The sequence below is a fragment of the Mycetomoellerius zeteki genome, unplaced genomic scaffold (assembly GCF_001594055.1).
Source record: "Mycetomoellerius zeteki isolate Tzet28-1 unplaced genomic scaffold, Tzet1.0 scaffold79, whole genome shotgun sequence".
NCBI lineage: Eukaryota > Metazoa > Arthropoda > Insecta > Hymenoptera > Formicidae > Mycetomoellerius > Mycetomoellerius zeteki.
Window position 1 is genome coordinate 1240209 of NW_017257819.1, and position 15614 is coordinate 1255822.

At 32.7% G+C, this 15614-nt stretch overlaps 1 protein-coding gene across 3 annotated transcripts in view; it reads left to right on the plus strand.

Moving 5' to 3' along the window:
* The first annotated feature begins 1431 nt into the window (after positions 1–1431).
* Positions 1432–15614, plus strand: part of Vha100-1 (V-type ATPase subunit a family protein Vha100-1) — a 21948-nt gene continuing 7765 nt past the window's right edge. The window contains exons 1-3 of one of the 3 annotated variants that reach the window (XM_018459045.1): positions 1432–1768; positions 1930–2235; positions 8594–8706. In XM_018459045.1, coding sequence (XP_018314547.1) covers positions 1652–1768; positions 1930–2235; positions 8594–8706 — 536 coding nt within the window. In that variant the 5' untranslated portion in view covers positions 1432–1651. The remainder of the gene's footprint in view (positions 1769–1929; positions 2236–8593; positions 8707–15614) is intronic. The other 2 variants (XM_018459047.1, XM_018459046.1) reach the window with 2 other exon arrangements.

Here is a 15614-nt window from a genome sequence, read left to right on the forward strand (position 1 = left end):
TTTTGCTTCGTATTATCGGAATCCTGTTTTCTGATTGGATCCAGCAATTGCTTGAGATTAATGCCTAATTCACACTCGCAGCAAGCGTCATGGCTCGTCTACAATACACATAGCAAGCTTGGTTTAAGAAGTAAGAATAAGAAATTGACCAATCACAGTCGATTATTCTTCTCACATTCGACTGTGATTGGTCAATTTCTTACTCTTACTTCTTGAACTAAGCTTATTCCGCATATTGTAGACGACGCATCAAGCAGCGGAGCAGCAACCAATCCGCGAGGCGATATTTAGGCCGGAATCAGACTACGCATTGAAGATTGAGATCGAAGATTGAAATTTGACCAATGAGAGCAAAGGAATTTTAGCTCCTATTGTTTTGATTGGTCAAATTTCGATCTTTCAATCTTCAATCTCAATCTTTAATGCCTAGTCTGATTCCGGCTTATGCGGGGTCTACAATAGAAGTCGTAGCGGTCATAAGGTCTTAAGTCGTAGAAAATTGACCAATCACAGTTGATTATTCTTCTTATATTCGACTGTGATTGGTCAATTTTCCACGACTGCTACGACTTCTATTGTATACCCCACATTAAGGCTCTACGACTGCTACGACTTCTATTGTAGACCCCGCATTACAGTGGCGTAAACAATATCGCCTTGCTGGTTGGTTGTTGCTCCGCTGCTTGACGCTTGCTGCGTCCGATGTGAATTAGGCAAAAAACCGGGCTATGGATTTCGGCCCTATCGTATAGGTTGCCGACTAAGCGCACGGTGTAAACGTAGCCATAGGTTTGAACAATGTCCTTGATTGGCTCTTTCCGAAATGTGCGCAAGAGCCTATCCTTGGCTGCGTTCGAAAACATCACCCGAGTGTCCCCGTGTATCATTTTATCTTCATTATTCACCCAATATTAAACAAGGATAAGTAGATTACACCCGTTTGGGAGGCACCCGGGTGATATTTCCGAACGCAATTCTTGTATTTATATTATGGCTGCGTTCGGAAACATCACCCGAGTGCCCTCGGGTATCAACTTATCTTTATTTAACATTGGCTGCATTCAGCGGACTCAACAGTTGAGTGAGCGTTCGCTGCTATTGACGTATTCTTCTAGATCTAAAATTATGATTGGATGATTTAAAAGAATACACCAATAACAGCGAGCGCTCACTCAACTGTTGAGTCCGCTGAATGCACCCATTGGTTGCGTTCAGCAGACTCAACAGTTTTGCAACCGTTTTATGATTGTCTGCTGAGATAGGACCATTCTTCTAGATCTAAAAGTATGATCCAATTAGCGCGAAGGAAACTTCCAACAGTTGCAAAACAAACGTTCTGCTGAACGCAGCCATTGGATGAACAACAAGGATAAAACGATATACGAGGACACTCGGGTGATGTTTCCGAACGCAGCCCATGGGTGTAGCAAGGTCATTCTTACCTTACCACGCGACTTGCGCTGATGCATCTCGTGACTAATCGATCGCTCGCGTACCTTACGATCCGTTATCGTAATTATCACATATGGTTCCACCCATGACCGCAATATCAGACAGACGATAACGAGAACCAAGTGTGACCAAGTGTCAGCCGATGCTCCTGGAATAAGATCTACTTGATCGTCGCGGCACGTTACTTTCAACCACAAAAATGGGCTCACTTTTTCGCAGCGAGGAGATGACTTTGTGTCAGCTGTTCCTCCAAAGTGAAGCCGCGTACGCTTGCGTCTCCGAGCTCGGCGAGCTCGGTTTGGTACAGTTTCGCGACGTAAGTACCTATAATAATCGCGTTTCTTATCGTTTTCTCTTACCTCTTAGCGGCCCAATAATTTTCTCTTCCTTAGATAATTGATGACCGTCGATTGTCGAACTGGTCCTTATCCTTATCATTATATCTTTGTTTTATTATGTATATGTATCTCATTTTAGTTAAATCCCGACGTCAATGCTTTCCAACGGAAGTTTGTCAACGAGGTACGACGTTGTGACGAGATGGAACGCAAGCTGCGCTATCTGGAGAAAGAGATCAAGAAGGATGGCATCCCAATGCTGGATACCGGAGAGAACCCAGAGGCTCCCCAGCCCCGGGAGATGATCGACCTGGAAGCTACCTTCGAGAAACTGGAGAACGAGTTGCGGGAAGTAAATCAGAATGCTGAGGCGCTCAAGCGTAACTTCCTGGAACTAACCGAACTCAAGCATATTTTGCGAAAGACTCAGGTCTTCTTTGACGAGGTAAGTTGCATCACACAGATCCTTATTGCCTCTGTCTAATGATTTGGGACATAACGCATAAAAGAATCAGGCAAATTTACTTTTTGAAGTATTAAAAATTATCAAGAGCAGATCTGCTTCCAGATCTGCTTATCAGAAAGGAAGAATGATATCCGTGGAATTGTAAAAAGTGGATGTATCTAGTTCTTAATCTGTCGATCGTTTCTGTAAAATATGAATGTGAATCTGGTTGGGGACAACTTTTTGCAACGGGTTGTAAATATAAAAAATGGTATTGTCACTTGTTGTGAATGTCGAGTCGATGGACATATAAGAATTCTTTCTCAATTGGATACTTTAGTCTTTAGTTAGTGCAAAGCGCAGTCATTTATTTTGCTTTCAAGACACTTGCCGGGAATTCATTCTGCTCTGTTGGCTACAATTATAAATTTTTGCACAAAGAGGCAAGATGTTGTATTGTAAAAAGTTAATGTTGCAACTTACAGCCTTATACTTGTTTGGCTTACATTTCCGTTAATCGATTATCGTGTAAATTCCGCGTTTTCTTTCAGATATAGAGATTAGTGTGAATACGCTTCAGTGTGAAACATGTTATCACTTTAATGGGATTTCTTTGTAAATCTGCTTGATGTTTCTAACGATATAATTTATTTGGAAATAACATAAAGAAAATGTATTGTATCTTTATAAAAACTTGGAAGATCTTTGCACGAGGAGATCTTGTTGAAGTGACAATCTTGTAATATATTATAAAAAATGAAAGTCAAATTATTGATTGAAGGATAGCTATACTTGAAAGAGAGAAAGAGAGAGAGGGAGGGGAGAGAGAGAGTGAGTGAGAGAGAGAGAGAGAGAGAGAAAGAAAGAGAGAGAGGCTACATGCTGAGTCAAATTTTCTCTGATGCATGAAAAATTGGAGACTGCGTGAATTAGATATATCACAAGAGCCTGTCTTTGCACTTATGCAACTTTATGCGAATGCAGCAGAGTTGCTTAGAAGCAAAATGAAATAAGACTAGAGATGAAAATGACCTTGTGTGATAATTTACTCTATAAATTACGGTAAATAACCCAGTAATTTTGAAAAGTTAAGCAAAATGATACTTTTGAAGAAATTGCAGAAATAAAAAAATTTTGATATAAATCTTAAAGGGATCATTTGACCTTTAAGATGAATGGAACATTTATTTCACTCATCTACAGGATGTCCCAAAATTCCGTGACTTAAAATATTATAACAAGAAAGTTTAAAAAAAAATGAAGTATAAAAGTTACTTGTAAATTTTTATTTTAGTAGTAATTTTTTAAATAATAAAGGTTTCTTATTTAAATCTTACCGTAATTTTACTGTAAGTAATCGTCATATTGAATCTGACGGTAATTTTACATCTCTGGATAAGACTGATGAAGAGTGGCGAATCTCTACCACTTCTAAGAATTGTCAGACATAAGAATGCTCTCGTTTTGTACTGTTACTAATCATATATTGTTGAGTGATTTTAGGATTATTAATGTGTTAGTGTCGCCAACTAACAAAAAGCCACTGCTGCAAAGGACACAAGTCACTCGCTCCGCCCTGTCTCCCTTTACGTTCCTTGAGAGTTATCTAGTATCGTTGCGATTTTACGGATTCATATTTAATTGTATTTAACGTTTGATCCTAGATTGGAGAAACTACTTGTTGTTAGTTTACCCATATTGTGTGTAGCAACCAAGAGAGACTGTATATTATTGTTGTTCTTTTTGTATCGACAGTGTCTTGGCACCTTTGCACATGAACTGTCTCGGATTAGTCTGTAAATGTATCTTTTAAAAACGCAACCGTTAACATATTATAATATTCTGAAAATTCTTTTTAATTTATTTTATATTTAATATATCTTTTCTTCACATACACATGCACACTCGCGCGCGCACATGTACGTACAAAATATATTTTCTCATTCTAATTTTCACCGCGTCATTTCTTTTATTAACTTTTTTTTCTTTTATTTTAGTGCATTAATGTGTTATATATTTTTTACTTCTGTCCTTTGTATTTTGTTTCGTTAATTTTAATTTTTCATTTTCGTATAAATAAAGTAAAGATGTATCATAATTCGTGAAATGTTTGTTTGGAAACAGACATGTTTGCACGTGTCGTATTTATTTAACAAGATATTCATACGCAGTAATTATCTAAGAATTTCAAATAATTTTTTGATATCCATAATACTCTATGGCAATAATTAGGTATTTAAATGTTTTAAGTCACTTCCCCTAAAGTTTTAGGAGCAAATAGTTTTTCTTAGTGGCAAATAATAAAACAATAGAGATATAGAAATATGCATCATGATAAACATACAAAACACTACACAAAATTATTGTCGCTGAAATTAATATAAGATTACTATAAATTAGTAGAACCACGAAAACTCCCACATATGAACTAATTGTAGGCACGAAGCATGAAGCTTGCATAATCAATAATAATTAATTGATGACAAGTTGCATGAATTGTACTAATGTCTGCAATATTAAATGAATTTGTTCAATACGCATTATTTAAAGGAAGTTGTACATACTAATTCTTTAAAGGCTTTGTGATTTGCACTTTTCATGGAACGTATTCGTTCGATAACATCAGATATTTGTAAAAATGTAAATGTGTAAAATTTAAATTTATAAAATTTGAATGTTTTTAATTAAACCATTTTTTAAATTTCTTTTATTAAAATCCTTGTAAACTATATTTAGAGAGTATTATCAATTATTGTGCAATTACTTTTTTCAATGAAAAATATGTTAAATTATAATTATACGAATTATTAGTATTATACTCAAATAACAAATTTGTACAACCATGAACCAATAAAATATTTAATCGTTTTTGCTCACTGAACGAAAATGTCAATAAAAATTCTGTAGCACGTACAATTTTTTGTTATTGAAACATTTATTAGGATGTCATTTTTAATAGAAATATTTACTCCATTTTTGTTTAATTAATTTTACATCACAAGTCTTAAGAGTTTAAAATTTCCCTTTTCTTTCTTTTCAAACATATGAGGAGTTCGGGGAATGCGCTATTTGTGTCATACTATCTTTGTTTCACATCTACTAATAGATGATGAAGATAGAATGACACAAATAGCGCTTAATAGCGTCTCCCCGAACGCAGTCATTGTATACCCCATTTAAAAACGAGAGAAGTAATTATTTTGAAAAATGTTTCAAACAAAAGTTGTTGGGGATCAAGTAACGTACTACATGGACATACGCGATAGACCTTGGGTGGCGTTGTGAAAGTCATATCAAGATTGATTTGAATTTTTTAAATAGGAACTTATATCCTTTATTGCATATTTTTGTATTTGACGTTAAAACGTTTTTGAAACACTGGTTACAAATCCTTTTTAGTTGACATTTTTTTGTGTTATGAGACTTCAAAATTTCAGTACCGCCGGCGTTAGCATTATCCAAGGTCGCACGGTCGGATTTACACCTCTTCGGAGTGCTTGATTAAAGGTGTAAATTCAATTAGAGGTGTAAAATTGAAAAATAGTGGTCACATGAAAAAATTTTTCAGACAAAAGTTTGTTCTTTTATGTAGAATAAGATTTTGTAATAAAAAATATAAGCTTCCATTTAAAAAAAATAAAATTAATTTTGATTTAATTTTTATGCTTTCACTCAAAGTTAATGTTTTTTTTTTTTTTTATCAAAATATATCCCCCTCGATACAATCACGTGAAAATATGATCTCGATATCTCACATAGTTCCGGAGAAATTTCGTTATGTCAACTTAAATGCAACACCCTGCATATAATGTATATAGCAGAGCACACATGATAAACCCAACATTTATTCTGATTTCCAACTTGACCGAAATATAAGCTACAAACTTTGTCTTTTTGTAAGTGATTTTATAATATAATGAAATTACACATATACCAAAATTTATTTAGTGTATTTATACAAGATCTACAGGAAGAACTCGCCATATTTAAATTTTTTAAAAAGAAATCTTCAAGACTACACAAAAATAATGTGTTGGAACGACGTGCGACTTTTTGGACATTAGACATAAAAAAACAGAGTTAACAGATAAGCACGAAATGCAGATTTTATCAATGTTACCAAACCTTGTCCTCAGTAGAGATGTTCGATCTTGAATCGATCTGAGAAGATTTGAAATTGGTTTTTCTCTTTTGCGATTTCGTTTTTGCAGAGGATCGATTTCCAATTTCTCTACAACTTACAACGAAATGTAAAGGAGTGTCGAGCAGCGTTATGCAATTAAATTCTGTGTGAAACTTGAAAAAATAGCTTCAGAAACAGAAGAAGTTACTTTATTGTCAGTCTAAGTTTTCAGGTGGTACAAGGCGTACAAGGATGAAAGGAAAGCTGTTGAGGATGAACAACGCTTTTCCATACGTTGTCTTTAACATCTTTAACGTTTCTGAAGCTATTTTTCCAAGTTTCACACAGAATTTAATTGCATAATCTCTACATTTCCGTGACGAGTGTGAAAAAACAAGCGTGCACTTCTACAGTGTATCGACCGTTCGTAAGGTTTGAATTCAACTAAGGATTCAATCATATACTTGAGATCCTTACTCAATTACCTAGACTTTCACTTTCCTCACGCAGTCGTCCTGGGAAGCGTAAAAAAACCATTCTCATTACTATTGACAAACTATACGTATACACAGGCACTTAAAATATTACAAGCTATTATCTCTGAAAGTACGCGTCAAATTGAAAAATATGTTCAGATAAAAGTTTTGTGACTTCGAGGGGAACAAGAACCATTGGGTTGACCTTGGGCTGCGCTGTCAAGGTCAAGGCAAGGTCACTTTAAATTTTTTAAATGGAACTCCATTTTTCATTGCATATTTTTGTAGCACATATCGAGAGCTTTCCAAACATTATAATAAAATATTTTTTTATGAAGAACTTTTCGAGTTATAAGGCTTAGTTACAGTATCGCTGGCATTAGTATTAAGGTATCCAAATGACAGCTAAAACCTCTTGAATGTTGTTCAGGGTTATGATCTTAATAACATTTGTTAAGATCAAGGCTTCGGGAGGTTGTTCCTCTTGTTTCCATTTTTACTCGTTTAAAGTGTTACATGTCACGAGTGAAGCCCATTGGGTGAAATATCAGGTTAAGTTTAAGCACAAATTAACCAGTAAATGAAAAACCGCCTTAGTAACAATAATATAAAGTCTTTCTTTAATGATGCATTTTACTGTATAAATAAATTTTTCCGAATTCATCTTTAAGAGATCAATCTTTCCAATGCCGATCTGTCTGGCGAATCGATCCATGTTGCGATCCGAAATAGATCTTCAGTATCAGGCTACTCCTCGCCCTGATGAAGTGAACTGCAATGTTCATGAAACGTTGGCATTACAAGAATGGATCTGGACACGGAGATAACCCGCGAAACGCATAATCTTTATACAGATAGATCTTCAGTATATAAATCGAACATCCCTATTGACTAGTGTTATTATTATAATTTTCTTTTTTTAACAAATAAATTTTAAATAATTACTATTTGAGTTTATTATATTCGTGTATTTTAATTTTAATAGAAATTTAGAAACGTATTTTGAGAAAATAATCACGGCCTTTACTGAATTCAGGAAATGAAATTTTTTGCATGTAGCATGTGTAGCAAGATTGTAACTATATATGTAATATATGTTTCTAATTTAAGTAATTTATAATTATTGTAGCTATTATAGTTGCAATTAGTAGTCAGCAATATTTTGATTATAATTGTAAAACTAGAAATATTAGGGCTGCACGAATTTAATACATTTCGTGATGCTTTCCTATTGAACTATTATACATCTTTGTATTTCTTAAATTTTACGTCTCAACTTTATACATTTAGTATCTGATTTTGTGAATTTTAAATTTTGTGCAAACTTTAGATTTTGAAAAATTGGATATCTAGGAATTAAATTATTATATTCATTTTGAAAGTTTTTTCAAAACATTTAGCACGTTTAATGTCTTGTGTGTTCAGAAAACTACTTCCGTGAAACTGTTTTTAAATTTGATGGAATTTTTATTTAAATTCCTCGTGACTTTTAAAATCTTTTAATAAAATATTTGAAGCTTTATTTTTTCTCATTCTCTCATGGCTAAGCGTCACGAATTTAGTCTTATTGTTAGATCTAGCATTGAGCAAAATTACGCAACTTCATGAAGAGATCCCTTCTTCCTCTTCTTTTTCTTCTTCTTCTTCTTCTTCGGTGAGTTGAAGAAAATTTTGAATCAGAGAGAAGGAAAGAGGGTCTGGTATGAGCGAGTGGAACGGGAGATAGGGCGAAAGAGGGGTGACCTGTGTCTGTTGCCAGGCTGAGCATGGAGGTGTCGTGTCGCAGATGGCAGATCCCAGCCGTGAAGAAGAGCAAGTTACTCTGTTGGGTGAGGAGGGCCTCCGCGCCGGCGGCCAGGCTCTCAAGCTCGGGTAATTAATGTGTGGCGTACATCCATTTTTTATGCAGAGCGTGGCGACTGCTGAATACGTCTCAAAAGATAAATGGATGTAAAATCAAAATTTCGGTCTTTGCTTTAGAATTTAAGTTTTTTAAAAATCCATTTAAAATGAAAACTAATAAATATTGTTCTTGCTTTTTTTGAAATTCTACTTTCTATATATTCGTTTACTTTACAATAGCTAATACTAAAAAAAACTACTTTGTAATTATTGAATTGAAACATTGTATATTCATAACATTTATCAGAACTTCTGAAATTAAATTGCTCAATTCAGTTTCTCCCCATTATTTTTTATGGCATTTTACTTTGCCTTTTATTTAAGATACGATTTTTCTTTAGATTTTTTTGACGTTTAAGTTGTTCCAAGTTCCAAAGTTACATTGCTCCTTTTCAAAATTTTTAAATATTTATTATAAACTAATATCTCTCTTGAGTTATACATGAATCTTATAACGGATTTATTTTATTTATTGCATCTCGATTACAACTTCATTTAAATTTCTTTTTTATTTATATTCTGAGTTCTACTAGATTTAATCCAGGATTTGTAATTCCGAATCACCACGTTCTGCATTTTAATTTCCACATGACCGAGAATCATCAGTACATAACGTCGCATGCCTACAGTTTGTGTTGCAGAATATGAATCCGATGTACTGCTGCACTTCGCAATAGTGCTCGGTTACTAACACTGATCCTCAAATTACTGACACGAGTGTATATGTATATCTCTTTTTTGAAAATTCTCTTTAACAAAAAATATACTTTATACTTCTTTGTCACTTTGTATCGTGACTCGTATTATCTTTATTTTTATATAATACATAACAAAGCTGTTATGTAATTTGTTGTGTTGTTATACATTATTTTAACAATTTTTTTCAGAATTACTTTATAGCGGCGTACTTACTATGAAAGATGTATAAATACGTATTGAGATTTAGATTTATTAATCAATAATCTGAGGATCAAGAGTAAGTCAGGAAATGTGTTGCCAAATAAATGAAATAACGCGGTGAAATATTCTTATATGTACTTTCGAACGCGTATTGGGACCGAAATGTCGCAGAATCGAAAATGAACCGAGTCTTTAATACGGTCTTTATTATATTTATAAAACAGTTTGTCAAAATATCACTTTTCTTTCTCTCTCCGAAGTGTCATAATATATACCCCGAAGATTTTTTCATGCTGAACATGATGTTGTCAGAACGACATTCTTATTTGCATAACACCAGGATTTTGAGTAAATTAAGATAAAATGGGCTTAAAACGTCATTTTAGTCCATTTTGCTCAAAATATTGACGTGTTATACAAATTCTAATAATGGCATCGTGTTCGGCACGAAAAAATCTTTGTAATCTGTACTACGATGCTTCGGAGAGAATTTAGTGTTGAATTGTATAATATAATACTTACTACATTTATAGTAAATTATTCTTACGTAAGACTTTAGTATTATCGTTACAACATAATAAATTATAAGTTAATAACGTACTTAAAAAGTGAAACTTGAAAAATCGAGTCATTGAGAGTTATCCTTGCATATCTAACATTTTAGCATGGAGGAAGTTGAAGTTCTTTGAATTCTTAGACTTTCTACTATTTAGAAAACTCAAGAAAACTTTAATTTTCAATAAATCTTAATACTTTGAAATTGAATAATGATCATTTGCAGCTAACTAAAAAAATTAGTCTTTGCCGCAGATAATTTGCCACAGGTAATTGAACATATGTATGTATAGCTGTTGCAAGAGAACGTTGCCAATATCAGCGAGTAATCAGAACTGCGATAAATATCGTATTAAAGGCTCAGTTTTCGCACAGAATTAAAATTGCGCTCGTTACAGAGTTTTCCTACGTACGCGCAAAGTTCAAGGAAAAGAAAGATTTCGTAGAGGGTCTTAATCAAAGAAGTACGCCGCATCATTTCCAAATCTTTTTTTTTCTTCGCAATCTTCCCCCTTTCCTCTTTCATGTAATCGTAAACGCTACGTCGAAAGCCCCGTATTCACCCTAGATCCTAGATAGTAGAGACGTCCTACGTCAGTGTGTTCTGTGATTACAGCAGCACCTGTACACTGCGGCAGACGCCATAGGAGCACATTATAGGAATCCGCTCAGGCAAGCTGTTATCAACCGTTATTATTTGCGAATCTTGTTTGCAAAAATATTTTTTTTTGCCTCGATGTTGTTGCCTATGTCTATCCAAGACTCTAGTTGCTCAACGAACGGAGTCGTACTTTGCGTTGCTGGAACACCCCCTCGCAAAGACCGTTTTGAGCTGTCCCATACCCCTTGTCTCTCGACGTGCGAGGTTTCCTTTCTCCGTTGAAAGTCCATTTGTATCCACTTCGTAAAAATATTTTTATAACCTGAATCGTTCCCCGATTCTAAAATTGTTCCTCAATTTTTGTATCAGAGACTTAAGCCGGTATTTATAGTCAGTTCTTATATTTAAAATCGCTTAAGTACAGTAGAGTTTTAAGATGTCATAAATCAGAACCATATTAACGTCTTAAGACATTACTTCAGACGGTCTTGTAATAGGAACGGATTATAAACACCGATCTTGGGTTCCTAAAATCTTAAATTCCCTGATTTTCCAGATTCTTTTCTCATTAAGGAGATTCTAATGTTTTCTCTGTTTTACCGATCGAATGCGATTATTTTTTATGTAAGTATTTTTCTAACTGTCTTTACGAAATAAAAAAATCTTTTTCTACAATTAAATTCTGAACGATAATGTAGTCCAAACCAGCCGACTTTATGTCAAAAACGAAAAAAAGTTGGATAATTATAATTTTTTATCGGTTTCTAGCGTTGACTCATAATAATATTTGCTTTACGTATGTACAAGTTTTATATTTTGTACGTACAAAACAATTTTGGTCTGGACGAAGGATTACATGAACAAACAATATTGAGATCGCCCGGCGATCTCGCGCTTTGTGACGGCGGAAGGGCGTTGCAATACCGCAGCAGTCTTGCCACGTTATAGTGTGCATGTGATAATGTAATATAGTGTGTCATGATGTGTCAATACGTATGTGTTCTAGAAAAAGATTTTCAAATCTGTAAAAAAAGAAAAAGAAATTGCGACTCACAAATTATTGTGTTTAATCGATAAAACAGACTATAGAATCTCCTTAAATCCTCATAATTTCTTATTCGAATCTCTTGATCGCTTTGAAGGTATTTATCTTACTATTTCTCTTATAAAGGAATGTTTTCAAGTATAAATCACAAAATAATGTCAAACCTACAGATTTTTTTTTATAATAAAAAAGAGTTTTATCATTTATAAGCTCAACAAATTTCTCTTAACAAAAACATTTTTTGCAATTGCAAAATTCTTGTATATTTCTCATTTTTTGTTTGATTCTGCCAAAACAAAATTGTTCACGACTACTACTGGTAGAGTATGATTTAGCGTCATAATCCAAATTTAAAAAAAAAATGGAGTTTTTGTGAGAAGTCTTTCCAATATACATAATTATACACAAATATTAAATTAAAAGAATATATAAATTGTGGTGATTCTACATTGCAAATACTTAACAAAAAACCCTACATGAACCAAATCCCAAGCGGTCCAAAGAAGTGTTATTCGTAAGAAACGATAAAGATTTCAATATTTTATAAATTTTTTTTATTCTCGATATAAAATCGACTTCATCTCAAAGGCACGTATATTTTAATTCTGGAAAAGGATTTTCAAATCTATAAAAAATATAATGGTGAAACCAATATGTTTCTGAACATGTAGTGTTCCAATATTGAAAGTGTATACTTTATAACTGCCATATTGGTTCTACTATCTTTATTACTGTTATAATTTACAAATTATGAAATTTCATAAAATATTAATACAATTTAAAAAACTAAATAGAATTAAAAAAAAACAAAATTGCATTTTGCTAAAAAAAAAAAAAAACTACAACTGATAAAATGATGCATATTAAGCTACGGTTCACTTGATGCTACAAATGCTTCGAAGCATTTTTTGACTAGTCAATTAGTAAAATTCTTTCTTCCGATTGGTCAATCAAATGCTTCAAAGCATTTGTAGCGCCAAGTGGACCGTACCCTTAAGTATCTGTTAAAATTCATAAATATATGATATTTGTTCATGCTTATACCACGAGATTAAGCTTAATAAATGATGTATTTCTTTTTTTGGTTATCGAAGAGAGCAATTTGTGTAGATTTGACATTATTTGCGATTTACATTTAGAGAAACTTTTTCTCAGGCCGGAATCAGACTACGCATTGAAGATTGAGATCGAAGATTGAAGATTGAAATTTGACCAATGAGGGTAAAGGAATTTTAGCTCCTGTTGTTTTGATTGGTCAAATTTCAATCTTTCAATCTTCAATCTCAATCTTCAATGTCTAGTCTGATTCCGGTCTTAGTGACGTTCATCAATAAAGGATTATTGGAAATCTAAACTTCTCTTGACTGTTCAAATCACATATCTTTGTACCATACTCCAAACATTTCCAATATATGTTTTACAAATCTGGCCAAACTACCGTGGTCAATTCTTATACACTGTAAAAAATAAAATGTTAATTTTAACTTAAAGACATAGTATATTTTCTGAGACATGCAAAAATATTAAAATTAACATTTTTGTGTTAATTTTAACATTTTTGTATGTCTCGGAAAGTCCACTAAATGTCTTTAAATTAAAAATAATATTTTATTTTTTACAGTGTATAATAGATAACATCCTATTCTCTTTATCCTTGGGGATGCTTCAGCAATCAGAATCGCACTTAAAAGACAAACGCGATTATTCGCTTTCATGAATAACCGCTCAATTGCGCAAAACAAAGGCTCTCACTCATTTTATGTCGCAGTTTACGCGCGTTTATGGAAGAGAAAAAAAAATCGGCATGGATTGCGCTGACTGATAACAGTTGATATAGTTTGATACAATCGTTTTTTTAACACTGTTTAAGCAGAGAAAAATTCAAACTGTATCGAGTACCTTTGATTTACGATGAGAATGATCGAAATCCGCTCGCTTTCCACGACACTTGCGCGGCAAAATTATTGTAATAGTTTTCACACTGTAGTGATACAGCGTTGTAAATAACAATAAATGATGATGGTGTGGCCATGGGTATGTATAACAATTCTCTTCCTTTTTAACAAAGGATTGTTTGTTTTTTTAATGTGCCGCTTGCTCGCATGCCTTCGCACACGTTTTTATTTTCTGTTACCCTAATTAAAATGTAGATCATTAGATCGTTAAAGATACCTCGTTGGATTTTGTCGTAGGATTTATGGATTTTTTGTTAGACTTGAGAGTATTAAAAATATAGTACTTATTTCATTTGGTTACAAAAATTCAATTATTTTTAATATGGAACACTAATTTCTCAAAATACTATGTCTGAATACTAAAGTAAACATTTAAAAAAAAAAAATTAAAATTGATTGAGATTTTTTATATAAGATACAGATGTAAGAAATTTTTAATATCTTGATATTAATATTTGGTGAATTATATCTGTGGGATTTATTGATCAGTATTTTGTAAAACGAGGAAAATTTGAAATCACCAAGATTTACATGTGCGCGCGCGCATATATGTACATATATATGTATAATATTCGAAGATTTTAATATCGAAAAGTTTTCCGAACTGTGACAAGAACCGACCAAAAATTTCTTTAACGATCTAAGCTTGGCTTGTGTCATGCTTTACTTAAGAATAAATTGTTCTTATTTCTCGTTTCGCATCGATGCGAATAATACGAATGATTATGTTAATTTGATCAACTTCTAATTGATTAGAAAAGAAGAACTGGGAATCAGACAAATCTGCTAGCAACGTCGATTCTAATATAATTCGATCGATTATCTTTTTCCAAGAAATCCTTGCAGCTGCTGAACGAAATAATCTTGGCTTATGAATTTCTTTCAGATTATTTGATAAATAGGAATTTTTTACCTGTTTTAATATTTTCATTCTTATTTAAAATTTTTTTGTAGATATGATCGATTTGTTTTAAAATCAAGAAGTTTTAAAACATTTTTATAATAATATTTTTACCATTTTTGTATATAAATATGAAATTTTATATTTTAATTTATTTTATGTTTTAGATACATGTACAAATTTTTGTTTTAATCTATTTTGAAAACATTTATTTGTTATATTTTTTATTTATTATACTTATATATTTGTTATATTGTATAATCATAGATAGAGTTTAATAATTTTAATAATTATACATATATAACACAGTTTAACAGAAAATGACTTTTTTCGAACACCAAAACCAGACTTGTTATTTTACATAGTTTTTTTCAAATCTAATTGTAGAATTGTTCTATCACATTATAATAAAGACCCTGAGTGATCTCCAAAAAGTTTTAGCCGTCACTCGTCCTTCGTTAAAAAGTTATTAATAAAAAAAATTAGAAAAAATAACGTCTTGTTTCAGCTATATAGTATATAATATCAGAAACTATTTTAGACTACATCCACCTACTGCATTCCACCTTCCCCATTGTCTAGAGCGCGCGACTTTCCACACGAACACAAGTTCACTGCTTTAGCAGAAAATTTGTTTTTAATGCGAAGAATTTGTCTGTTTAAAGTAGTAAATTTATTTTAAAGCAATGAATTACTACATATTTGTAAAGCAGAGAATTTATTTGGAAATACGTACTAAGATGTGTATATTATACAATAAAATGTAACCTAAGAAATTAATTGCTACAAAAATTTATACAGTTCATTCGCCAAATGTTTCGGACCATCTAAATAACTTTTGAATAGTTCGAGATATCAAATTGAAACTTATAGGGATACAATAGGAAAAATCCACCTTAATATTCGGGGGGGGGGGGGGGG